Raw genomic sequence first — 27,174 nt, 5'->3', positions numbered from 1 at the left:
TGTGGATCTTCGTTGCCAATGTGATGTCTCTACTCTTCACTATTTCATTGAGATTGGTCATTGCTCTCCTCATATGCCAAAATAGTACTCGCCGGTCACCGAACTCTCATGATTCCTGGGCACTGAGCCATGGTAAGATGAGGCTCAAGACATTGTAAAACTACATCTCCCAGGATTCCTTCACATTTTACCACAGCAGTGAAATTAGTATCAAACTGTATTAAATCTACAGTGTAAATTATGGATTTTGGTCTTTTGGTAGTTCAAGTGGTGTCAAACTGCATTAATTGTATGCTGTAGGAAGTTAAATAGAATCCTCAAGACAGATCATTAAATACAGGTTGACTATCCTTTGTCTGACATTATGAAATTTAGTGCAGTTTGATACACCTTTCACTGCCATGGTGCAACATGATGGAATTCTAGGAGATGTAGTTTTACAAGGTCCTGAGCCTCATCTGCCTTACTACTTACTTACTTAGGCAATCTCTCGTTGTCGGGTAGGATTGTCTTCCAAGATCAGTGCACTGGCGGTGGGTCCATAGGTGACTGTGGAACCTTATTCTTGACCTACATGTTCTCCCGCAGTGAGGGCATTGGTTTCCAGGTGGAAGGTGGTCCTGGTCAGGGTTGGCTTGATGCGCCTTCCTCTTGGCTTGTTTCTCTCTTTCATCCTCCATTCATGCCTCTTCAAATTCTACAGCACTGCTGGTCACAGTTGACTTCCAGCTGGAGTGCTGAAGGGCCAGGGCTTCCCAGTTCTCAGTGTCTATGCCAGAGTTTTTAAGGTTGGCTTTGAGTCCATTTTTTCCTGCCCACCAATAATTCGTTTTCCGCTCTTGAGTTTGGAGGAGAGCAACTGCTTTGGGAGACAGTGGCTGGGCATCCAGACAACATGGCCAGTCCACCGGAGTTGATGGTGGAGGACCATCACTTGAATGCCGGTCGTCTTTTCTTCTTCCAGCACACTGACATTTGTCCACTTGTCTTCCCAAGAGATTTGCAGGATTTTTCGGAGGCAGCACTGATGGAATCGTTCCAGGAGTTGCATGTGACGTTAGTAGATAGTCCACGTCTCGCAGGCATATAGCAGGGTTGGGAGGACAAGAGCTTTATAAACAATCACCTTGGCATCCCTACGGATGTCCCGGTCCTCAAACACTCTCTGTTTCATTCGGGAAAATGCTGCACTTACAGAGCTCAGGTGGTGCCAAAATAGTGCTGGCCGCTGACTGAACTGCAGCTCTCATGATTTCATGGCACTAAGCTGTAGTAGTTCAAGTAGTGTCAAACCACATTAATTCTACATTGTAGACTTGGAAAGGAAGTTAAATAAGAGCCTCAAGTGTAAAGACATTTCAAGCTGAGCATCCTTTATCTGAAATTATGAAATCTGAAATAGTCCACAATCTAAAATTGTCCACTCGCATGGCTGAAAGAGTGACAGCTTTGCCTCCTGATACTTCAATGTACACAAACATTGTTTCATGTACAGAATTATTTACAATATCGGTGCATAAAATTACCTTCAAGTTCTGTGTATAAGGTGTCTGGGAATCATCAAATGAGTTCGTGTTTAGACTTGGGTCCCATCTGTGACCCAGACATGTGTATACAGGGACAAAATATTCCAAAATTGGGGGGAAGATATCTAGGAAACATTTCTAGACCCAAGCATTTCAGATAAGGGATGCACAAACTGTACCAACCAATTACATTTTGGTCTTTTTTTGAGAGAGAGAGAGGGTCACTTTCCCAGCTTTGCACATTCCTAGTTATGCTTGGATGACAACTTCCATAATCCCCAATCTCCGGCAACAAGGGATATGGGAGATGTGGGGTGTCACCAACATTTGGAGAGATTTCTTTTTGTATTACATTACCCAGAATCCCTTTATCAGCATAACTGGCCTGGAGTATTATGGGAACTGCAGTAAAAACAAGAAAGAACTTTTTCAAAATCAGGATTTAAACCAAGCTGTTAAAATTTAAAGCATAATTAAAGGTCTATCTCTTCCAACAGACCTAGCCAGGATGCATCTATAGCAATTAGTTTCTCAAATTGTGGTTTGGGAACCCTTGGGATCACAAGGGGGTGTCAGAGGGGGCGCCAAAGACCATCAGAAAACACAGTGTTTTCTGTTGCAGTTCTGTGTGGGAAGTTTAGCCCAATCATCTCGTTGATGGGGTTCAGAGTGCTCTTTGATTGTATGTGAACTATAAATCCCAGCATCTCCAACTCTCAAATGTCAAGGTCTATTTTCCCCAAGCTCTACCAGTGTTGACATTTGAGCATATTGAGTATTCATGCCAAGTTTGGTCCAGATCCATCATTGTTTGAGTCTACAATGCTCTCTGGATGTAGGTGAACTACAACTCCAAAACTCAAGCTCAATGTCCACCAAACCCTTCCAGTAATGATATACATCTCTACAGGTTACGTGCCAATTTACAATTCCGAATTAATAATGGTCTTGATTTTAAAGGTGCTGAAGTGGTGTGAGGTTTGAGAATGGACCCAGTGGAATATAGAACAGTCCTCAAGTTCCTTCACTTGAAAGGCCGCACACCAAAGGAGACGTTCGATGAAATGAAAGAGGTTTGTGGTGATGATTCCCCATCATATGATGGGGTCAAGAACTGGCATTGTCAATTCAAATGTGCTCAGACTTTGGTGCCATCAGCTCCAATTCCAGGGCGGCCCCGCTGTGCTGTTGATGAACACACCATCCAGCAAGTGGATGTTGCAATTTTGGAAAATCGTAGTGTAACCATTTTCCACCTAGCTTAAAATGTCAAGATTAGTGTGGGGTCCATGGAGAAAATCATCCAAGGCCATCTTCACATGCATAAGGTATCCGCTCACTGGGTCCCCTGACTGCTCACACTTTTCCAGAAGCAGGAATGAGTCGAATGCTCTCAGGTTCTATTGACAATGATGTGCCATGGAAATCAGGAGGACTTTTTCAACAGACTAATCATGCAGGAAGAAAGCTGGGTCCATCACTCGGATCCTGAGACTAAAGTTTAGTCAATGCAATGGAAATATCAAGACTCACTGCCTCCAAAGTAGGCACATGCCCAACCCTCAGTAGGCAAAGTCATGCCCACAGTATTTTGGGACCAGCACAAAGACGTATTGATGAATTTTCTAGCAAAGGATACCATGACCACTGGGGCATACTATGCTTCACTGCTGTGGAAATTGTGGGAAGCCATCAAAACAAGCTGGAATGTGTCCAGAGGAGGGTGACTAATATGATCAAGGGTCTGGAGAACAAGCATTATGAGGAGCGGCTTAAGGAGCTGGGCATGTTTAGCCTGAAGAAGAGAAGGCTGAGAGGAGATACGATATCCATGTATAAATATGTGAGAGGAAGCCACAGGGAGGAGGAGGGAGCAAGCTTGTTTTCTGCTTCCCTGGAGACTAGGATGCGGAACAACGGCTTCAAACTACAAGAAAAGAGATTCCATCTGAACATGAGGAAGAACATCCTGACTGTGAGAGCCGTTCAGCAGTGGAACTCTCTGCCCTGGAGTGTGGTGGAGGCTCCTTCTTTGGAAGCTTTTAAGCAGAGGCTGGATGGCCATCTGTCAGGGGTGCTTTGAATGCAATATTCCTGCTTCTTGGCAGGGTGTTGGACTGGATGGCCCATGAGGTCTCTTCCAACTCTTTGATTCTATGAGTCTATGAAAACCAATAGATGTGGCGTGCTCACCAAAGGTGTCCACCTTTTGCAGGACAACACACCAGCTCACTACTCACATGTTGCCCAAATGGAAGCATGTTCCTGTAGCTTTGAAATTCTACCACATCCCCCTTATTCACCCAATCTTGCACCATCAGACTTCCACCTCTTTCCAACAATGAAGTTATTTTTGAAGCGCACACATTTTGCAGATGATGAGACTCTGATTTCTGAAGTCACAACATGGCTTTTGGAGTAACCTATCAATTTCTACAAGCAAGGTGTTACAGTTGCTTCAAAAGATGGGAGAAGTGTGTGACCCTAGGTGGCACCTATGGAGAGAAGGACTAAGAACTGTGCCAAGTTTCATAGCCCTTCGTCTACAGGAAGTGGGTCAGGGAAAATCTTTAATGAATGCCCCAATCCTCAACTCCATGCTGGTTGTTTTCCTCCTGGCAAATCCATCTGTTCTTCCCCGGATTTTGCAACATGCATTTCATTGAAGGCAGGGCTTCAGCTGTCCTTCTCATTCCTGCGCAGAAGTCAAGGCCTTCTCAGTTGGGGCTGCCGACCGAGGCGGGTTCTCTCCCTTCCTCCCCTCTCTTTGCCTTTGCATTCCTCTCCTCCGGGTACAGGACATTCTCTCCAGAGAAAGGAGACCAGATGTAGGAACTGGGTGCAGCTGTTCCTCCGAATTACCTTGAGCTGGGGAGAAGCAACCTCTCTCTTTCATGATTTCCATGCAGGCAATTTGGTGTTTTTGTCTACATAGGCATGAAGGAGTTTGTCCAAGAGATGGAGGAGGGAGAGCTGGGAGGGGAGGACAGGATCTCAGGTGCAGATGGCCAGATCCCATGGCCTTCACCTCGGAAAGACTCGGAGAACAACCTTGGAGAGTTGCTAACTGGGAAACAACAAACTCGCATACAGCTGGCTCTCTGTGTCCACAGAATCTGCACATATTCCAAAGAGCAAACCTTGATTTTGCCATTTTGTATTAGGAATTCTATTGCTACTCCAGTATCCATGGATTTTGGTATCCGCAGGAGGTCTCAAAACCAAAACACAGCAGATACCAGGCTCCCTTGCACTGCAACGTAGAAGTGGACAGACTTATTGAAAATGAATCAGTCAGACCAGAGATGGACTATTATAAGGCTGGATTGCTGTATGGCCATGTTCCAGAAGCATTCTCTCCTGACGTTTCGTCCGCATCTATAGCAGGCATCCTCAGAGATTGTGAGAACTGTAGGAAACTAGGCAAGTGCTTCTAGAACATGGCCATACCATCCAGAAAACTCACAGCAACCTAGTTACTCCAGCTATGAAAGCCTTTGATAATATATTATAAGGCTGCTTCATAGAATCATAGAGTTAGAGGAGACCATAAGGGCCATCTAGTCCAGCTCCCAGCCATGCAGGAGAATACAATTCAAACCCTCCTGATAGATGGTCATCCAGCCTCTACATTCTCTCCTGACGTTTCACCCGCATCTATGGCAGGCATCCTCAGAGGTTGTGAGATCTGTAGGAAACTGGGAAAGTGCTTCTAGAACATGGCCATACAGTCCAGAAAACTCACAGCAAACCCGTTACTCCAGCCATGAAAGCCTTTGACAATATATTATAAGGCTGCTTCATAGAATCATAGAGTTAGAGGAGACCAAAAGGGCCATCTAGTCCAGCTCCCTGCCATGCAGGAGAATACAATTCAAACCCTCCTGATGGATGGTCATCCAGCCTTTGTTTACAAACCCCCAGAGAAGGAGACTTCACTCAACTCCCAAGCAACATATTCCGCTATAGAACAGCTCTTACCATCAGGAAATGCTTAATGTTTAGGTAGAACCTATTTTCTTGCAATTTGAATCCATTTCTCTATGTCCATCTCCAGAGCAGCAGAAAACAAGCTTGTGCTTTTCTCAATATGGCATCCTTTCAAATATTTGAACAAGCTATCTGTTTCTTCTCAACCTTCTTTTCTCCAAACTAAACATCCCCAGCTCCATAAATCCCTCCTCGTAGAGCTTGGTCTTCAAAACTTTGATCATTTTGGTCACCCTTTTCTGGACACCTTCCAGCTTGTCCACATCCTCCTTGAATTGCTTTGCCCAGAACTGAACACAGTGTTATTCCAGATGAAATCTGACCAAAGCAGAATAGAGTGAGATGATGACTTCCATCAATCTAAGCACTATACTCCTATTGATGCAGTCTAGAATCCCACTGGCTTTTCAAGCTGCCATTGTATCTAATGGGACATGAACATCCACAGATAGGTCAGGTGAGAGTATACAGCCCTGCCGTACTCCTTTCTCAATCTTGAACCAGTCTGTTGTTCCGTGGTCTGAATATTAGTGAGAAATTTCTGAAGGTCAAAGCTGTTCAACAGGAGACTATGCTGCCTCAGACTGTGGTAGAGTCTTCTTCTATTTTTATACAGAGACTGGCTGGCTGGCCATCTGTCAGGTGTGCCTTCTTGCAGAATGGGGTTGGGATGGATGACCTCTGGAGTTCTCTTCCATAAAAGTACTGTACAGGAGCATTTTGCCCTGGTAGATTCTTTTCCAGAAATCTGACGACCGAAAGAAGGACCGAGGAGAAGGACAGAGAGGTCATCAATTATCCCTCCCAAGCCATGGTCACATCAAGGCAAGGGCAGTTTATATAAGCTGCTGCTCGGCTATTAAAGATCAGAGACTCACTAGCCTTGGACACAGCTACTCCAAAGTGCGTCGATGTCCAGGGATGTTTGATACATGCCTGGGCTTTTGACCTGGAGGCGACCTCCTCTGACCGCTGCTTTATCAGAAGGGAAGCAATCCCTGGGGTGGGCTGGAGGACCACCTACCCAGTAACCCGAAGGACGCCAAGCAAGGCAATGTAACAACGTCAATCGAAAGTGCCACTCACGGTGTAACTTGGTGATGATCCTGGGGGAAGAAGGCCATTTTCGGCCACTCCGATTTTTGGAGATGAGAGGGGAGTGTTCGGATAGATTGCCAAAATTATGAAGCTGTGTAAGACACTGAACAATTCCTGCCTTGCATCACTTAAAGCATGTTTTTACCAATTTCACACGTTTTCATGGACACCAGCCTGTTTCTTCAGATGCATGTTGGACAGAGTGTGCAAAAGCTTTCTTGTTCTCCTGTGCTGTCAAGTTCTGTAACCTTATCACAGGGTTGTCTTGGTGAGATTTGAATCAGAAGGGATTTGGCATTGATTTGATTCAGAAGAGATTATGTTTGGGTTGTTGTAGGTTTTTCAGGCTATATGGCCATGTTCCAGAAGCATTCTCTCCTAATGTTTCGCCTGCATCAATGGCAAGCATCCTCAGAGGTTGTGAGACCTCACAACCTCTGAGGATGCTTGCCATAGATCCAGGCAAAACATCAGGAGAGAATGCTTCTAGAACATGGCCATATAGCCCGAAAAACCTACAACAACCCAGTGATTCCAGTCATGAAAGCCTTCAACAATACAGAGATTATGTTTACCTTTGTGGGGCTAAACATAAGGCAAAGCTATGATGGGATATACTCAGTAAAGTTTCTTAAACCACTTGTCTTATTCTCAAAAAAACAGTTCATGGAGCTTTCATATTAATAGAATCATAGAATCATAGAGTTGGAAGAGACCTCATGGGCCATCCAATCCAACCCCATTCTGCCAAGAAGCAGGAAAAATGCATTCAAAGCACCCCCGACAGATGGCCATCCAGCCTCTGTTTAATCCAATAATTGGGTTGTTGTAGGTTTGTTCGGGCTATATGGCCATGGTCTAGAGGCATTCTCTCCTGACGTTTTGCTTGCATCTATGGCAAGCATCCTCAGAGATAGTGAGGTCTGTTGGAACTAGGAAAAAATATTTCTTCAGTGGGCTTTCCTGCTGCCTTCTTTTGAGGCTGAGAGTGGTTGATTTGATCACTGGGCATGTTGCACTCTCTCAGCCTTGGAGAAAGGCAGTGGGAACCCTCCTTTGAATAAACCTTTCCAGGAAAGCCCTGTGATGGATTGCCACAAACTTCTTGGCACTTTTTAAAAAGCAACACCACCTCCTTTAAAGTTCAGACTAGAATACAGAGCGGATTTGCGCAGTCCACCAAACTGAGAGGTACCAACTATTTCCTTTTTCTGAATTGGAAAGACTCCTATGTTAAAAGATTTCGAAATATTTGTTTTGTTTTTGCAACAGTTGCACTTTGGAGAGAAATTGTACCTCCCTTCCAAGACAGTGGCTTTTGAATTGATTGCTGTGTCTGGCTGTTTTGGAAAAGGAAGAGCTGGAAAGGCTTGTGTTGCTATGTGAGGGGACAGTGACATCTAGTGGACGATTCAAGGAATACACCCACCAAACACATCCTTTTTGGTTGTGGTTGAGTATGTAGTAGAATCATAGAATCAAAGAGTTGGAAGAGACCTCATGGGCCATCCAGTCCAACCCCCTGCCAAGAAGCAGGAATAACACATTTAAATCATCCCTGACAGGTGGCCATCCAGCCTCTGTTTAAAAGCTTCCAAAGAAGGAGCCTCCAACACACTCCGGGGCAGAGAGTTCCACTGCTGAACAGCTCTCACAGTCAGGAAGTTCGTCCGCATGTTCAGATGGAATCTCATCTCTTGTAGTTTGAAGCCATTGTTCCATTGCGTCCTAGTCTCCAAGGAAGCAGAAAACAAGCTTGCTCCCTCCTCCCTGTGGCTTCCTCTCACATATTTATACATGGCTATCATATCTCCTCTCAGCCTTCTCTTCTTCAGGCTAAACATGCCCAGCTCCTTAAGCCGCTCCTCATAGGGCTTGTTCTCCAGACCCTTGATCATTTTAGTCGCCCTCCTCTGGACACATTCCAGCTTGTCAATATCTCTCTTGAATTGTGGTGCCCAGAATTGGACACAATATTCCAGGTGTGGTCTAACCAAGGCGGAATAGAGCATGGGTAGAATGACATCCCTAGATCTAGACACTATGTTCCTATTGATGCAGGCCAAAATCCCATTGGCTTTTTTTTTGCCACCACATCACATTGTTGGCTCATGTCATGTTTAACTATTGTCCACGAGGACTCCAAGATCTTTTTCACACGTACTGCTCTCGAGCCAGGCATTGTCCCCCATTCTGTACCTTTGCATTTCGTTTTTCCTGCTAAAGTGGAGTATCTTGCATTTGTCCCTGTTGAACTTCATTTTGTTAGTTTTGGCCCATCTCTCTAATCGGTCAAGATCGTTTTGAATTCCGCTCCTGTCCTCTAGAGTATTGGCTATCCCTCTCAGGAGACAGACAAGGTGGCTTGGTCTCCCCATCCCACCAAGAACTCGCCACAATTTATTATGATCCATACAGTCAAAGGCTTTAGAATAGTCAACAGAAATAGATGTATTTCTGAAACTCCCTTCCTTCCTCCATTATCCAGAGGATATTGGAAATTTGGTCTCTCATTCCTCTGCCTTTTCTGAACCCATTCCTCTGCCTTTTCTGGCAACTCTCGCTCCATGTCTTGCCAAAGTGTGCTCACCAATAAAGGTGAAGGATTGGTTGTGTTTTCAAATCCTAAGCTGCCTCAAGTCCCAATTTTATGAGAAAGGCAGGATACACATAAAGGTAAAGGTAGTCCCCTGACATTAAGTCCAGTCATGTCTGACTCTGGGGTGTGGTGCTCATCTCCATTTCTAAGCCGAAGAGCCAGCGTTGTCCGTAGACATCTCCAAGGTCATGTGGCCGGCATGGCTGCATGGAGCACCGTTACCTTCCCGCCGGAGCGGTACCTATTGATCTACTCACATTTGCATGTTTTCAAACTGCTAGGTTGGCAGAAGCTAGGGCTGACAGCGGTAGCTCACGCCGCTCCCCGGAATCGAACCTGCGACCTTTCGATCAACAAGCTCAGCAGCTCAGTGCTTTAACCCACTGCGCCACCGGGGGCTCCATATAATACACATAATGGATGGCAAAAGGCAAAAAACAATCAAAATGAACCACTTTGTCAGTGGGGAGGTAAAAGGACATCCTGTGCAGATACACAAACATGTCGGCAACATGATCTGAGATAATATTTTCCTTGGCATGGAAAAATGGAACTAGAGCACCTGCCCATGGCTGGAGGTGAGCATTGCCTCCAGACGCCAGAATTGAAAATAGGTGGAAGACCTTTATCTTTGTCTGTGTATTGTATGTTGTTGTGTAAAAAGGCATTGAATGTTTGCCTTATATGTGTTTCTGTAATCCGCTCTGAGTCCCTCCGGGGAGACAAAGCAGAATATACATAAAGTGTATTATTATTATTATTATTATTATTATTATTATTATTATTATTATTAGAAACACAACAAGATGAGTCCACAGCAGACACTCTACTGGCCGTTGTATTGGATCACATATCGGACACTTCCCAAGTGTCTAGGACTGTGTGATGTATCAGCAAATAATGCATGCAGATCACAGTAAGGTGGCCTTCTGCAGCTGGGAGATGGTAATTTTATCAGCGCCAATTGTGTTTAAGTGCAGGCCAAGGTCTTTAGGCACTGCACCCAGTGTGCCAATCACCACTGGGAACACCTTGACTGGCTTCTGCCAGAGTCTTTGCAGTTTGATCTTTAAATCCTCATATCATGTCAGCTTTTCCAGTTGTTTCTCTTCAATCCTGCTGTCTCCTGGGATTGCAACATCGACAATCCCTACTTTGTTTTTTAACATGATCGTGAGGTCAGGAGTCTTGTGCTCCAAAACTCTGTCTGTCTGAATCTGGAAGTTCCAGGATAGCTTGAAGTGTTCATTCTCTGTAACTTTTTCTGGCTTGTGATCCCACCATTTCTTTGTCACAGGCCAATGGTATTTGTGGCACAAGTTCCAATGAATAATCTGAGCAATGGTGTTATGCCTCTGCTTGTAGTCTGTCTGCGCGATCTTCTTGCAGCAGCTCAGGATGTGATCTATTGTTTCATCTGCTTCCTTGCAGAGCCTACATTATTATTATTATTATTATTATTATTATTATTATTATTATTATTATTATTGCACAACATGGGGACAATGGACTGTGAACATGGAGAAAGGCCTGACTGTTAATCCTCCTACTTGTTTACTTGATTGATCCAGACTTGACAATTTAAATTATTTATTGAATCAATTTGTTTTCCATTTTTTAACTCACTTCTTCAGGAAACATCTTGTTTTGTGACTCCAGGGACCAGCTCGGTTCACATACTTCCGAATGGTGGGACATAAAGGAGAGTGACACTGAGATAACATTGAAAAAGAGAGAGATGCCCAAAGACCCAGCAATGTCCAATTCATAATAAACCTCATGCATCCCTCCCACTAGTGTTCTCTGATTTTCTTTTTCAGGATCTCGCCTTTCCTCCACCAATCAATGGTCAGGAAACCACAGGCTCTGGTTGGTATTGCATTTCTGTGGACGTGTAAAAGTCTTCGAGGGTAGACTGGAGGTACTCAAAGGTGGGCCGTTCTTCTGCCTTGTCCTTCCAGCATTTCAGCATCATGGCATAGAGTTCAGGTGGACAAGAGTCCGGGCACGGCATCCGATAGCCCTGTTCTAGCTTTTGGATAACCTCAGGATTGGTCATCGCTGTGGAAGAGAAAGAAAAGCTTAGGACCTATGGACTTCAGAGTTCAAGAAGAACCTAGACAACTTGGAAATGTGTCCAGAGGAGGACAACCAGGATACTATCAATGTCCTATGTGGGACGGCTTAAAGTAGTTGGGGATGTGTTGCTTGGAGAAGACAAAGTTATGAGGGATGATGATGGTCACTGGGTTCCTGTGAGTTTTTGGGGCTGCATGGTCATGTTCCAGCAGCATTCTCTTCTAACATTTCACCTACATCTGTGGCAAGCATCCATAGCCATACAGCCCCTAAAACTCACAGCAACCCAGTGATTTCAGCTATGAAAGCCTTCGACATACATGATGGTCATCTTTAAATACCTGAAGAGAAGATGGAGCAAGCTTGTTTTCTCTTGCTCTAGAGTCTAAAATCAAATTGTGAAAGTCCACCTAAACAATAGTAGTGGAATAGACTGCCTCAAAAGGTAGTGGATTCTCCTTTTTTGAAGATACTTTTCAAGCAGACTTTAGACCAGTGTTTCTCAACCTGGGGGTTGGGACCCCGGGGGGGGGGGGGTCAGGAGGGGGGTTCAGAGGGGTCACCAAAGACCATCAGAAAACATACATTTCTGATGGTCTCAGGAACCCCATTGGCAGAGAAGGCTGCAGATCTCTCTGCCTGTCCTTCTCTTCCTTTTTGGAAACAGACGGCAAATCCTCTCACCAAAAGCTCTCCTCCACTGCAATTGGCTGGCCTTTCATCAAATCTCTCAGCCTGGGGGGGGGGGGCTGTTTCTGAGACTCCAAGTGGGGGAGGGGAGAGCAGGCATGCTCGGCACATGTCAGGGTGGTGCACATATGCGGGCGAGGGAGAGCATGCAAGGTGGGAGGGAGGCTCGTGTCAGTGAGTTCCTTCAAGGTATGGGGGTTCTTTGTGGAAAGTTTGGCCCAATTTTGTCACTGGTGGGGTTCAGAATGCTCTTTGATTGTAGGCAAACTATAAATCCCAACAAGTGCAACTCCCAAATGTCAAGGTCTATTTTCCCCAAACTCCACCAGTGTCCACATTTGGGCATATTCAGTATCTGTGCCAAGTTTGGTCCAGATCCATCCTTGTTTGAGTCCACAGTGCTCTCTGGATGGAGGTGAACCACAATTCCCAAACTCAAGGTCAATGCCCACCAAACCCTTCCAGAATTTTCTGTTGGTCATGGGAGTTCTGTGCGCCAAGACAGGTTCAATTCCATTGTTGGTGGAGTTCTTTGATTGTAGGTGAACTATAAATCCCAGCAACTACAACTCCCAAATGACAAAATCAATCCCCTCCCCAACCCCACCAGTATTTCAAACGTGGGTGTATTGAGTATTTGTGCCAAATTTGGTCCAGTAAATGAAAATACATCAGATATTTACATTACAATTCATATCAGTAGCAAAATGACAGTTATGAAGTAGCAATGAAAATGATTTTATGGTTGGGGGTCACCACAACATGAGGAACTCTACTAAGGGGTCGTGGCAATAGGAAGGTTGAGAACCACTGCTCTAGAGTCTAAAATCAACATGGATGAATTCAAATTGTGAGAGTCCACCTAAACAATAGTAGTGGAATAGACTGCCTCAAAAGGTACTGGATTCTCCTATTTTGAAGATACTTTTCAAGCAGACTTTAGACAATCAATGGACATATGGATTGGGGGAAAATGTCCCATAGAGTATCATCGTCATAATTGTCAACACATGAGATTCAACCATTATAAGAAGCATAGTTAAAAAGATACCACATTCCAAAGTCGAAAATATCATCAAGCCATTTGTACAATTAAAACCAGTTAAAAACAAAGCTAACTACCAAACCATCCATGTTTGGTGGCCTTCATCAGCAAAAAAGTGGAGATTTCAGCTGTTGTACAGGTGAAATCTCTCCAAAGATGGATAACAAGGGCTGGAAGCTATATTTCAGAGGATGGAAATGGCAACATCACCTCCCAGAAAACCCTAAGAATTCCATAAGTGGACAAGTGGCTTGAGGGGAACACATGGCCCCTAAAAGCTTATCTAGATATTGTACCTGCATATGGACACCTTCCGTAAGTGATGATTTCTGTTAGAAGAACCCCGAAAGACCAGACGTCAGATTTGATGGTGAAAACTCCATAGTTAATGGCTTCCGGAGCTGTCCACTTGATAGGAAATTTGGTACCTGTTGGGAATAGAACAGAATGAGAAGTTTGCACTGGAATTTCCAGAGGAGTTCCTGATCAACATGAGGAAGAACTTCCTGACTGTGAGAGCCGTTCAGCAGTGGAACTCTCTGCCCCAGAGTGTGGTGGAGGCTCCTTCTTTGGAAGCTTTTAAACAGAGGCTGGATGGCCATCTGTCAGGGGTGATTTGAATGCAATATTCATGCTTCTTGGCAGAATGGGGTTGGACTGGATGGCCCATGAGGTCTCTTCCAACTCTTTGATTCTATGATTCTATGAGTTCAGTCTTTGGAAATATATATCAAGTCTTTAGGCTTCAGAGGAGAACTGTTTTTATAAGCCTGCCAAGTCTTTCTGCTTGGTCTAACAAGATATGTATGATTGCATGGCATTCTCCTAACTCTCAATAATACCCATCACTCCTATTTCCAAATAATTGTTTGTAATGGGTTTTATTGCCACATTTTTTCCAGTTTTTATTGTATAGGCTGCGGATTCCTGATCTAGAATTACAAAACCCAAAATACTTTAAAATTCTTAAAAACTGCCTAAAAGAGTGGCTGAGAGAGTGACACCTTTGTGGTTTTGTGCTTCAATGTCAGCCCTCTGTTTGCACGGATTCAATCATTCACAGCTTGGAAATATGGAATCCACTGATACAGAAAGAGGAACATATTCCATAATCCCCCCCTCTCTCTCTACACACACACACATATAAGCTGTCCCCTGCCATGTGTTGCTGTGGCCCAGTCTGTGTATATGTATTTTTTATGTGTATATGTGTGTGTATATATTTGTGTATATATGTATCTAACTGTACCCGCCATGCTGTAGCCAACCTTCCCTCCCTCTTTCTCTCTCTCTTTCTTTCTTTCCTTCCTTCCTTCCTTCCCTCTTTTTCTTTCCCTTCTTTTTTCTCCCTTCTCTATCTGCTTCTTTTCTCACTTCCTTTGCTCTTTGGTTCCATCCTTCCTTATCTCCTTCCTTCCTTCCCTCTTTCTCTCTTTCGTTCCTTCTCTCCTTCCTTCCCTCTTTCACTTTTTAATTTCCTTCTCTCCTTTCTTCCTTCTCTACCTTTCTTTCTTTCCTTCTCTCCTTCTTTCCCTCTTTCTCTCCTTCCTTCCTTCCTTCACCCATTCTGTATATGTGTGTTTTGTGTGTGCATATATGTGTGTATATATTTCTGTATATATTTGTGTATATGTGTATATATGTGTGTTTATGTACATATGTGGTTTTGCGCATGTGTTGTAAAGTATATTTTTTTGGCTTTTTAAGTCTCTTCTATTATATTTTCCAGTGTTTTTATGAGTGATGGTCACTTGTTGGCCTGATAGGTGTACTATCCAAATTTGTCCAAATTTGGTATCAATCCGTCCAGTGGTCTTTGAATTATGTTAATCCCACAAACGAACATTACATTCTCTCTCTCACACACACACACACACACATATATATACACACACACATACACACACACACACATACACACACACACACATATGCACCTCCAAAATCCAAAACACTTCAGGTCCCAAGCATCTCAGACAAGACGAATTCAACCTATCGTTTGATGTGCTATTTTATAGAGAGAGACAGAATACATCTAAGGGTGCATCTTCTCTGTAGAATTAATGCAGTCTGTCATCACTTTAGCTGCCATGGTGCAATGCTATTGAATTACGGTGACATTTAGCCTTCTCTGACAAAGATTAATGGTGCCTCAACAAACTGCAACTCCCATAATTCCATAGCATTGAGCCATGGCAGTTCAAAGTGGCGTCAAACTGCACTCATTGTCAGTGTAGATGCACATTATGCCAACCCTTGAAGGTTGTCCCATGAAAGTATGACCAATAATCTCTGATTTACTGCAAAGCCCTAAAGGCTGTCCTGACCTTCTTGTGCAAAGTATTCATCCTCTATGATCCTAGCCAGGCCGAAGTCTGCGACTTTGCAGCAAAGCGTCTCCGAGACCAAAATGTTGGCAGCCCTGAGGTCTCTGTGGATGGAGTTCATTCTCTCAATGTACGCCATCCCTTCCGCAACCTAGGAGAAAGGAGGACAAGTAATTTAACAGCATGGAATGAGCGAAGGTATTGCTTACCAGTGGAAGGATGCTTCTGCAGTTTTGCCTGGGATGGATAGTTGTTATTTTGCATGCCTCTGACTTATGGTGATCCTAAGGCAAACTATCATGGGTCTTCTAGGCTTTGCCTTCATCTGCTTTGAACTGGATTATATGGCAGTGTAGACTTATCCGTAGGGGATACCAAGGTGCTTGTCTATAAAGCTATTGTCCTCCCAACCCTGCTATATGCCTGCGAGACGTGGACTATCTAGAGACGTCACATGCAACTCCTAGAACAATTCCATCAGCATTGCCTCCAAAAAATCCTGCAAATCTTTTGGGAAGATGAACAGACAAATGTCAGCGTGCTGGAAGAAGCAAAGACCACCAGGACTGAAGCATTGAAATGATGGTCCTGCGCCATCAACTCTGCTGGACTGGCCATGTAGTCCGGATTTTAGGGTTATAACTAGACTTATAACTAAAACTCTAAAATTATAACAGTAAATAAAGAACAAAACTCAAACACAGGGGAACTTCAGAGAAGAAACAGTCAGGAACAGCTAATCACCTCTCAACAAAGGATCCCCCCAGGCAGTAAGAAGGCACACCTAAAAACAGTCAGGCCATCAAATGCTAATCAAGGTGGCCAATTGAAACATTCATATCTCACTCCAACAGACAAAGAGTTCTTTCTCCTGCCTTGGACTTTCCACAGATATATAAACCCAAGTTTCCAACAGACCTCACAACCTCTGAGGATGCCTGCCATAGATGCAGGTGAAACGTCAGGAGAGAATGCTTCTAGAACATGGCCATACTGCCTGAAAAACCTACAACAACCCAGTGATTCTGGCTATGAAAGCCTTCGACAATACATTGAAGGGTAAAGACATTGTAAAATTATAAAGAATTCCATAGCATATCTATTGCAGCTATTTTGGTGTCCAACTGCATTCATTCTGCAGTGTGGATGCACCCTTGGACACCCCATAGATGGAAAGATTCATGTTCTTTTTGCTCCACCCAAACTAAAGGGGTCTGAGAATTTTCCACTCCAGAACGAGATTTTGGTTGTTGTTTTTTCCACCTTGTCACTTTCATGTGGTTTTCAAAGAGGATATGACAACAAACTTTCCATCTGGTGTGAAGATTACTCACTCTAATGGAAAAAGAGAGAAACCAGGGGTGTCGTTTCCTGTCCTGATATCAAAGCGATCGCCGGTTTGCATTGAGCTCATGCGCCTCGAGTCAGATGCACTTGATGGGGCGACCACAGGATGAAAAACACACCAATCACTCTCTATTTTTACCCTTTGCCTCAAAGTTTGTATCTCAGAGGGTCAGCAAAACATGTTTCTACGACAGCATCATGCGCAAAAGTAACACCGCATTTCACAGCGGACTGAGCTTCTGAGGTCAGAACACACTGTATTTATGGTACTCTGAAAAAAGCACCATTGTGCACATATAGAGAGAGTAGTGGTGCCTCACTAAACTACCAATCCCAGGATTCCATACCATTGAGCCAGGGCAGTTAAAGTGGTGTCAAATGGCATTAATTCTATGGTTTAGATGCACTCTTAATGCAAAAGTTTCTCCAAAGTGTTGTCGAAGGCTTTCATGGTCAGAATCACTGGGTTGCTCTGACCTACAAGAAGCACTGCCTGAACATCAAGCAGAAAGTGGGTGCTAGAAACAATATCATATGAAAGCTGACTGGCACAACCTGGGGATCACAACCAGACACAGTGAAGACATCTGCCCTTGCGCTATGCTACTCTGCTGCTGAGTATGCATGCCCAGTGTGGAACACATCTCACCACACTAAAACAGTAGATATGGCTCTTAATGAGACATGCCGCATTATCACGGGGTGTTTGCGCCCTACACCACTGAAGAAATTACACTGTTTAGCCGGTATTGCACCACCTGACATCCGCCGGGAAGTAGCAACTAATAGTAAAAGGACCAAGGCAGTGACATCTCCAGCCTATTCCTTGTTTGGATATCAGCCAGCACGTCAATGACTTAAATCAAGAAATAGTTTTCTAAGATCTACAGAAACACTCGCTGGAACACCCCAGCAAGCAGGAGTCCAAAAGTGGCAGGCTCAAACCCAGAACCTCAACCAATGGCTGATACCAAATGAGAGACTCCCCCCTGGGCACACAGAGGACTGGGCGACTTGGAAGGCGCTGAACAGACTGCGCTCTGGCACCACGAGACGCAGAGCCAACCTTCAGAAATGGGGCTACAAAGTGGAATCCACGACATGCGAGTGTGGAGAAGAGCAAACCATTGACCACCTGCTGCAATGCAACCTGAGCCCTGCTACATGCACAATGGAGGACCTTCTTGCGGCAACCCCAGAGGCACTCCAAGTGGCCAGATACTAGTCAAAGGACATTTAACCAAATACCAAATTTACAAAATCTGTGTTGTTTTTTTTCTTTCTTTTTTCTTTTCTTTTTCTTTTTAATCTCTGTGTTTGTTTTGCTCTGTTAGAATTGTAATACAATGGTTGCTGATGACACGATAAATAAAATAGTCAAAGGACATTTAACCAACTAAGCTTGCAAACTTTGTGTTTTGTCTGTCTGTTTGTTTGTTTGTTTTTGTTAAAAATGTAATACAAATGTCTGGTTGCTGATGACACGATAAATAAATACTGGGTTGCTGTGAGTTTTCTGGGCTGTATGGCCATGTCCCAGAAGCATTATCTCCTGACATTTCACCCACATCTATGACAGGCATCCTCAGAGGTTGTGAGGTCTGTTGGAAACTATTCCACAGATATATAAACCTCACTTGCCTAATGTCCAGGGTGGGAGAAAGAACTCTTATCTGCTTGAGGCAAAACAAAAAAATACCTTAGGTACCATTTATCCTCAATAGTGGCATATCCATGTTTGGAACGCTTAGCCTAAATTAAATTAAACTGTTGTTATGTACCTTCAACTTAATGCAGTTTGATATGCCTCAATGCTACCAAATCCTGACTGCTGGTGCCCAGTGAATTACAATTCCCAGGATCACGTGGTATTGAGTGAGAATGATTAAAGTGGTATCAAACTGCATTGATTAAAGGTGCATTATAAGGGCATATCTGTAACTGTATCTGCTACTGTTATGAATCATAATGTAAATATCTGATATGCAGGATGCATTTTCATTAACTGGACCAAATTTGGCACAAATACCTGATATGCCCACATTTGAATACTGATGGGGATGGGGGGAATTGATTTTGTCATTTGTGAGTTGTAGTTACTTGGATTTATAGTTCACCTACAATCAAATAGCACTCTGAACTCCACCAGTGATGGAACTGAACCAAACCCCCATAACCAACAGAAAATAACTGTGTTTTCTGATTGTCTTTGGCTACTTCTCTGATATCCTCCTCGTGAACCAACTTGGCACACAGGAATCCCATGACCAATAGGAAATTACTGGAACGGCTTGGTGGACATTGACCTTAAGTTTTGGAGTTGTAGTTCACCTATATCCAGAGAGCATTGTGGACTCAAACAATGGTGGATTTAGACCAAACTTGGCACAGATGCTCAATATGCCCAAATGTGAACACTGATAGAGTTTGGGGAAAATAGACTTTGACATTTGGAATTGTGGTTGCTGGGAGTTATAGTCCACCTATAATCATAGAGCATTCTGAACCCCACCAATGTTAGAATTGGGCCAAACTTCCCACACAAAGCCCCATGACCAACAGCAGATGCTGTGTTTTCTGATGGTCTTTGGCGACCTCTCTGACACCCCCCTCGTGACCCGCGCAGGGGTCCCAACCCCCAGGTTGAGAAACGCTGGTCTAGATCTAGAGAAGTCATGCTATCCCTCTATTCCACCTTGGTCAGACCATACCTGTAATCACACTGTGTCCAATTCTGGGCACTGCAATTGAAGAGAGATGTTGACAAGCTGGAATGTGTCCAGAGAAAGGAGACTAAAAAGATCAAGAGTCTGGAGAACAAGCCCTGTGAGGAGTGACTTAAGGAGCTGGGGATGTTTAGCCTGAAAAAAAGAAGGCTGAGAGGAGACATGATGATGGCCATGGATCAAGCTGTGAGGGGAAGTCATAGGGAGGAAGGAGCAGGCTTGTCTTCTGCTGCCGTGGAGAACAATGGCTTCAAACTACAGGAAAGGAGATTCTATCTGAACATTAGGAAGAACTTCCTAACTGTGAGAGCAGTTCAGCAGTGGAACTCTCTGCCTCAGAGTGTGGTGGAAGCTCCTTCTTTGGCGGCTTTTAAGCAGAAGCTGAATGGCCATCTGTCGGGGGTGCTTTGAATGTGATTTTCCTGCAGAATGGGGTTGGACTGCATGGCCCATGGGTTCTCTTCCAGCTCTATGATTCTGAGATTCATTTTGGCTGCCATGGGTCAGTGCTAGGGAATCCTTGGAGTTGTAGTTTGGTGAGGAACAAGCACTATTTGACAGGGAATTTCTTTAATCTTGCCAAACTACCACTCCCAGGATTCCATTGAGCCATGGCAGTTAAAGTGATGCCAAACTGCATCCATTCTACAGTATACAGTAGATGCACCAGCAAAGACTTTTGACTTAATTATTGTTTATGGCTGTTTCACTCTTCTGCACTGTAGAAACTTCTGAAATGTTTGTTTTACAGAAAACTTGTGCTTAATTCACACTTAATAAATAAATAAATAAAAACCTCCCCTCCACTTACTTATATCAGTCAAGTCGCCTACCTGAGCAGCCATATCAATAAGTCTGGGAAGATTCAGTTTCTTTCCTTCTTCAGTTTGCAAGTAATCCAATAAACTCCCTGTAAGAGAAAAGAAACAGAAAAGTTGGAAGTTTGAACGTCTTTTATCCAAAATGCTTGGACTTTCTTTGAAAGCTATCAAAGGAGAAGGAATCTCAGGGTGAGAACACTGCTTTGGAAATTTATTTATTTATTTGTTTATTTGTTTACAGTATTTATATTCCGCCCTTCTCACCCCACAGGGGACTCAAGGCAGAATACAATGCACATATACATGGCAAACATTCAATGCCATTAGACATACAACATATATGGGAGAGACACAGAGGCAATTTTAACATTCCAACTGTGCCCAAGCTTTTTCTGGCTTCATGAGAGTAAGCTGGATTCCAGCTTGATTCTGGCCACATTCTGGCTGCCGCTTCACCGTCCATTGTGACACCAAGCCCTTTGATGGAGTACTTCCTCATTCTTCTGCATGCTGCTGGAAGGTTTTTATGACTTCATAAATTAGTTAAATTAGCCTCCCCACATAAGCAGTACCTAAATTTCCTACTTGACAGATGCAACTGTCTTTCGAGCTGCATAGGTCAACAGCAAGCTAGACGAATAGCCAGAAGCTCACTCTGACCCGGGATGGCTTCGAACTCATGACTTCTTAGTCAGTAGTGATTTAATGCAGCTAGCTCACAGCCCGGAAAATATGCATACATACAACCTTCATTTGTGAGACTTGTAGTGCCATAAGCCACACTTGCAACAATAAATGGAATTCACCTTTTTCGTTGCTGCAACCAGTTCTCAGACAGGAAGACATAAACTCCCAGAAATTCCACATTCTCAATGCAGTTTACACAAACCCACCAGAAGCATTAAAATAGAAGATTTGGGGTTTTACCATTGGCCATGTATTCTGTGATGATATAAATGGGCTGCTCGGTCACCACCGCATGCAGTCGAACCAGCTTGCTGTGCCGAAGCCGCTTCATCAAGTTGGCCTCGGCCAAGAAGGCATCAGGAGACATGCTGCCTTCTTTCAGCGTCTTGATGGCCACCTTCACATTATTCTTGTAATATCCTGCCGGAAAATGGAAGCATGCATTCATCACCAATTGAATGTAGATGCTCTCTGAAATCTTGATAGCTATAGCCCTAAAGACATTCAGTGACAGCTGACACAAGTCCAATTCTGGGCACCACAATTCAAGATATTGACAAGCTGGAATGTGTCCAGAGGAGGGCGACTAAAATGATCAAGGGTCTGGAGAACAAGCCCTATGAGGAGCAGCTTAGGGAACTGGGCATGTTTAGCCTGAAGAGGAGAAGGCTGAGAGGAGATATGATAGCCATGTATAAATATGTGAGAGGAAGCCACAGGGAGGAGGGAGCAAGCTTGTTTTCTGCTTCCTTGGAGACCAGGACGCAATGGAACAATGGCTTCAAACTACAAGAGAGGAGATTCCATCTGAACATGAGGAAGAACTTCCTGACTGTGAGAGCCATTCAGCAGTGGAACTCTCTGCCCCGGAGTGTGGTGGAGGCTCCTTCTTTGGAAGCTTTTAAACAGAGGCTGGATGGCCATCTGTCAGGGGTGATTTGAATGCAATATTACTGCTTCTTGGCAGAATGGGGTTGGACTGGATGGCCCATGAGGTCTCTTCCAACTCTTTGATTCTATGATTCTAAATCCCATAATCTCTTACCAGCCATGGGAATGGGGTACTCATACATGTTAGGAAAGTGTCCATCACACACTCTGATTGTGAATGCAAAGTCCACTCTGGTTTTTAGTTTGATATGTAAAGGAGATATTGAGTGGGACAAATCCTTTCCTCCAAATATATTCCACTCTTTGAATATGTTTCTTTCCTCCAGGTGTTTTGGATTTCAACTTCCACAATTCCTAACAGATAGTACCTGTAAAGAATTGTGGGAGTTGAAGTCCAAAACACCTGGAGGGCTGAAGTTTGCCCACGCCTGATCTTCGTCCTGGAAAGATGTGATCAGCGGAGTGCCGCAGGGTTCTGCCCTGATCCCGGTGCTGTTCAACATCTTTATTACTGACTTAGATGAAGGGTTAGAAGGCATGATCATCAAGTTTGCAGATGACATCATAGAATCATAGAATCAAAGAGTTGGAAGAGACCACATGGGCCATCCAGTCCAACCCCCTGCCAAGAAGCAGGAATATTGCATTCAAATCACCCCTGACAGATGGCCATCCAGCCTCTGTTTAAAAGCTTCCAAAGAAGGAGCCTCCACCACACTCCGGGGCAGAGAGTTCCACTGCTGAACGGCTCTCACAGTCAGGAAGTTCTTCCTCATGTTCAGATGAAATCTCCTCTCTTGTAGTTTGAAGCCATTGTTCCGCGTCCTAGTCTCCAAGGAAGCAGAAAACAAGCCTGCTCCCTCCTCCCTGTGGCTTCCTCTCACATATTTATACATGGCTATCATATCTCCTCTCAGCCTTCTCCTCTTCAGGCTAAACATGCCCAGCTCCTTAAGCCGCTCCTCATAGGGCTTGTTCTCCAGACCCGTGATCATTTTAGTCGTCCTCCTCTGGACACATTCCAGCTTGTCAATATCTCTCTTGAATTGTGGTGCCCAGGGAGGGAGAGCCAATACCTCAGTAGAGAGGAGCAGAATTCAAAATGATCTTAACAGATTAGAGAGATGATGGGCCTAAACTAACAAAATGAAGTTCAACAGGGACAAATGCAAGATACTCCACTTAGGCAGAAAAAAATTGAAATGGCATTGATATTCTAGAACTTTGACATTCAGTGATTTTAACACCCCGGTAGATATAGAAAACGTATGTGGGGAAACACTTACCCATCCACACCTCTCCAAACTGGCCAGATCCCAACTTCTTGATCAGCTTCAGGGTTGACCGAGGGATCTCCCATTCATCCGTGGCCCAAGGGCTTTGTGGAGTCAGAGAGATGCAAGGTTCTCTGAGTCTCTGGCATAAACCACCTTGCTGAACTGAGTGAGCATTGGGAAGGGATAGAAGAGATTGCAATAGGGAAGGAAAAGAAGAGATTGGTTTCCACAGGTTGCTACATACCACTGTTATTACTTGCTTTTTGCTTGCAATTGTACGTATATTCCAGAGCAGAGGCACTTGGAAAAATTACTTGTTTTGAATTCACATTTGTTTTCACTCCTATACCCTTAACTCCAGCAAATGTGGAGGGCTGATTGTAAGGAGAGGAGGTAAAGAATAGGGCTTTTAGAAGTTACTTTTCTCGATCAAAAGTCCTTCAAATCCAAAGGAATAGATAGCTATGTGTCCTGAGTTGCCCTTCAAAAACAGCTTTTAAACTATTTTGAACATAAAAGAAAAATGCTTTACTTCAGCAAACACAAAGGATAAGCAAATGCAATTGAAAAATGCAAAAGGAAACAAGGAAGTATTAATCCAGACACAAATGTAAGTCTCTTACGAAGTCCCAAAAGAAACAGCAGTATTCCATTAGACAACGGATGATGAACTAAGTTCTTAGCACCAGACACAAAGCAGATTTCATAGGAGTGAAAACAGCAGTATCAGGGTCGTTGTTACCCCCAAAAGCTGACTATTCCTGCTACTGATTTATAGCTCTGAATTCCCCACATAGGAGGTGCTAGGGTGTCTCCCAATTAGCTCAGCGTTTTTAGCAGCTATTCTGGCTGAATGGCATCTGTGCTCTATCTCTTTTTGTCTCTCTAAACATGTGGGCACTTTCAAAACCCTCACCATCTGATTCTTCTTTTCCCTACAATTCCTGAGCACTTCCCTGCTCCCCTTCCTCTTCCAAAGATGAGGAATCCTCAACACAATGCCAGGGGTTGAAATGAAGTCCTTGGAGAAGGAAGTATTCCCTTCTACCAACTCAGGTTTTGTATCAGATTCAGATATGTAGTTTTGCAGTAACTTAAAACTTTAGTTGACCATTTGGAAATCCAGCTTAGGCATCCAAGGGAAAGGGCCAGGCAATGTTACGAAAGGAATTCAAGTGGCAAATGGGAGGTCCCCAACTATTCCCTTCATGGAACACTATTCCTTTTACTTTTCCTATTTTGTTGGAGTGCAGTTTTGAAGGTACATTTGTCTGAATAATTCCACATTAATATTATTGCATTTCCATCTATCAGCATTCGAACATCAGCTGATTGATTTCATAGGATGCCCAATATCCTATCAAAGCATACATATATTTATTTATTTATTTACTATATTTATATACCGTCCCTCTCAGCCCGCAGGTGACTTGGGGTGGTGTACAGTTGGTACCAAGACCATTAAATACAATTTAAATACCATAAAAACAATCAGAGAATATAAAACCATAGCAAAGTCAATTAAAAACACATATCATTAGGGTCTCCTTATTAAAACATTGTCCAGTCACGTCATCAACCATTCCATTTTCCTATGTCTATTACACTGTATTTGCAAATGCTGCTCAAAAAGCCAATCTGATATACTTAGAGAGGATGTTCCATAGCTGAGGGGCCACCACTGAGAAGGCCCTATCTCTCGTTCCCACCAAACGTGCTTGTGATGAAGACAAGACTGAGAGCAAGACCTCCTCAGAAGTCCTGGATATAACATGTAGGCATACATATATCTATTGGGGTCTTGGTGGCGCAGCAGGTTAAACTGCTGAGCTGCAGAACTTGCTGACTGAAAGGTCAGCAGTTCAAATCTACAGAGCAGGGCGAGCTTCCATAGTTAGCCTCTGCTTCTGCCAACCTAGCAGTTCGAAAATATGCAAATATGAGTAGATTAATAGGTACTGCTCCGGCGGGAAGGTAACGGTGCTCCATGCAGTCATGCTGGCCATGTGACCTAGGAGGCATCTATGGACAATGCCAGCTCTTCAGCTTAGAAATGGAGATGAGCACCACCTCTTAGAGTCGGACATGATGAGATTTAATGTCAAGGAGAAATCTTTACCTAAGATCGCATCAGAATTTCAAATGCATATTTTTGATTCAATGTCGAGGGGAATCCTTTACCTATATATATATATATCTGCATGATAATGATGCAAGGGGATTGGAATGGAGTGGTAATGGCCATGTAACTGAAAATAATGCAAAATATAGCCCACTTCCTCTATTTAAGTAGACCAAATATATGAGCATTGCTATTTCCACGTTCCTTGACTGCTAGTGTCTGGCCAAGTGAACTTCTGTATTTTGCACAAGAGAGCTTGCTTTGGATCCTCTCCAGCAACCGAGCAACTTCTTGCGCACTATCTCAACTGATAACACTATGTGTTATCACATAGTGTTATCAATTTTAAAAATCTTTTCTTGGTTTGAAAGAGTCATTTCCTGTTTAGATGTGTGATACCTACTTTGAAAATAGTTGTTATGGTCTAGAAACGTCAACCAATTCAAATTACGTTGAACTAGCTGTCCCCTGCCACGTGTTGCTGTGGCCGTTTGTGTATATGTGTTTTGTGTGTGTATGTATTTGTGTATATGTGTATATATGTGGTTTTGTGCATGCACTGTAAATTTATTTTTGCTTTTTAAGTCCCTTCTGCTGTGTTTTTCAGTGTTTTTATGAGAGATAATCACTCATTGGCCTGATAGGTGTCTTGTGACCAAATTTGGTGTCAATTCGTCCAGTGGTTTTTGAGTTACGTTAATCCCACAAACACACATTACATTTTAATTTATTTAGACTAGCTGTCCCCTGCCACGCGTTGCTGTGGCCCACTCTGGTAGTGATGGGGGTTCTGTGTGGGAGGTTTGGCCCAATTCTAGCGTTGGTGGGGTTCAGAATGCTCTGTGATTGTAGGTGAACTATAAATCCCAGCAACTACAACTCCCAAATGTCAAGATTCTATTTTCCTCAAACTCCACCAGTGTTCAAATTTGGGCATATTGAGTATTCGTGCCAAGTATGGCCCAGATCCATCATTATTTGAGTCCACAGTGATCTCTGGATGTAGGTGAACTACAACTCCAAAACCAAAGGACACTGCCCACCAAACCCTTCCAGTATTTTCTGTTGATCATGGGAGTTCTGTGTGCCAAGTTTGGTTCAATTCCATTGTTGTTGGGGTTCAGAATGGTCTTTGATTGTAGGTGAACTATAAATCCCAGGAACTACAACTCCCAAATGACAAAATCAATTTTTTGAGTGAAGAACATACATTGGGTTGTTAGATGTTGTGTGTCCAAATTTGGTGTCAATTTGTCCAGTGGTTTTTGAGTTATGTTTAATCCCACAAATGAACATTACATTTTTATTTATACAGATTGTTTGAGACTCAAAGAGATTTTCATTGAAAAGCTATGGCAAAATGTGCTGCAGAATGTCCCTCCCACAATTTAATAAACTTTTTTTCCATGGTTTTATGATAGAACCAATTAGGAAATTGCATTTATAACCTCAGAACAAAAATCATGTTACAGAGTGTAATCCAGAAGGTCCTACTTATGGCAACGTCTACCTCCAGTTAGCAATCTTTTTGTGGGTAGACACCAAACTACAGATCACATGATTCATTCTCAGGTGCTTAACCTGGCTGCTTTAAATTTGAAGAAAAAGCAGTTGCTGGACCCCATTTCCATAGATCCATAGAATTGGAGGTGGCCCCAAGGACCCTAAAGACTGTTGGAGCCCCCAGTAGTGGGTTAAAGCACTGAGCTGCGGAACTTGCTGAACAAAAGGCCACAGGTTTGAATCCAGGGAGTGGGGTTGAGCTCCTGCTGTTAGCCCCAGCTTCTGCCAAACTTGCAGTTCAAAAACATGCAAATGTGAGTAGATCAATAGGTACTGCTCTTGCGGGAAGGATTTCTTTTCGTGTCAGGAGTGACTTGACAAACTGCAAGTCGCTTCTGGTGTGAGAGAATTGGCCGTCTGCAAGGACGTTGCCCAGGGGACGCCTG

The 27,174-nt window shown here is 43.6% G+C and overlaps 1 protein-coding gene across 1 annotated transcript in view; it reads right to left on the bottom strand.

Moving 5' to 3' along the window:
* Positions 1 to 10,835: 10,835 nt before the first annotated feature.
* The window catches only part of BLK (BLK proto-oncogene, Src family tyrosine kinase), a 40,264-nt gene continuing 23,925 nt past the window's right edge, over positions 10,836 to 27,174 (bottom strand). Inside the window, exons 8-13 of the mRNA XM_067462736.1 lie at positions 23,113 to 23,265; positions 21,176 to 21,355; positions 20,261 to 20,337; positions 15,355 to 15,505; positions 13,324 to 13,455; positions 10,836 to 11,274 (exon numbers count right to left, since the gene is read on the bottom strand). Coding sequence (XP_067318837.1) covers positions 11,063 to 11,274; positions 13,324 to 13,455; positions 15,355 to 15,505; positions 20,261 to 20,337; positions 21,176 to 21,355; positions 23,113 to 23,265 — 905 coding nt within the window. The 3' untranslated portion in view covers positions 10,836 to 11,062. The remainder of the gene's footprint in view (positions 11,275 to 13,323; positions 13,456 to 15,354; positions 15,506 to 20,260; positions 20,338 to 21,175; positions 21,356 to 23,112; positions 23,266 to 27,174) is intronic.

Source organism: Anolis sagrei, chromosome 1, assembly GCF_037176765.1.
Source record: "Anolis sagrei isolate rAnoSag1 chromosome 1, rAnoSag1.mat, whole genome shotgun sequence".
NCBI classification, from domain to species: Eukaryota; Metazoa; Chordata; class Lepidosauria; order Squamata; family Dactyloidae; genus Anolis; species Anolis sagrei.
This window is presented reverse-complemented; position numbering and strand designations above follow the sequence as displayed.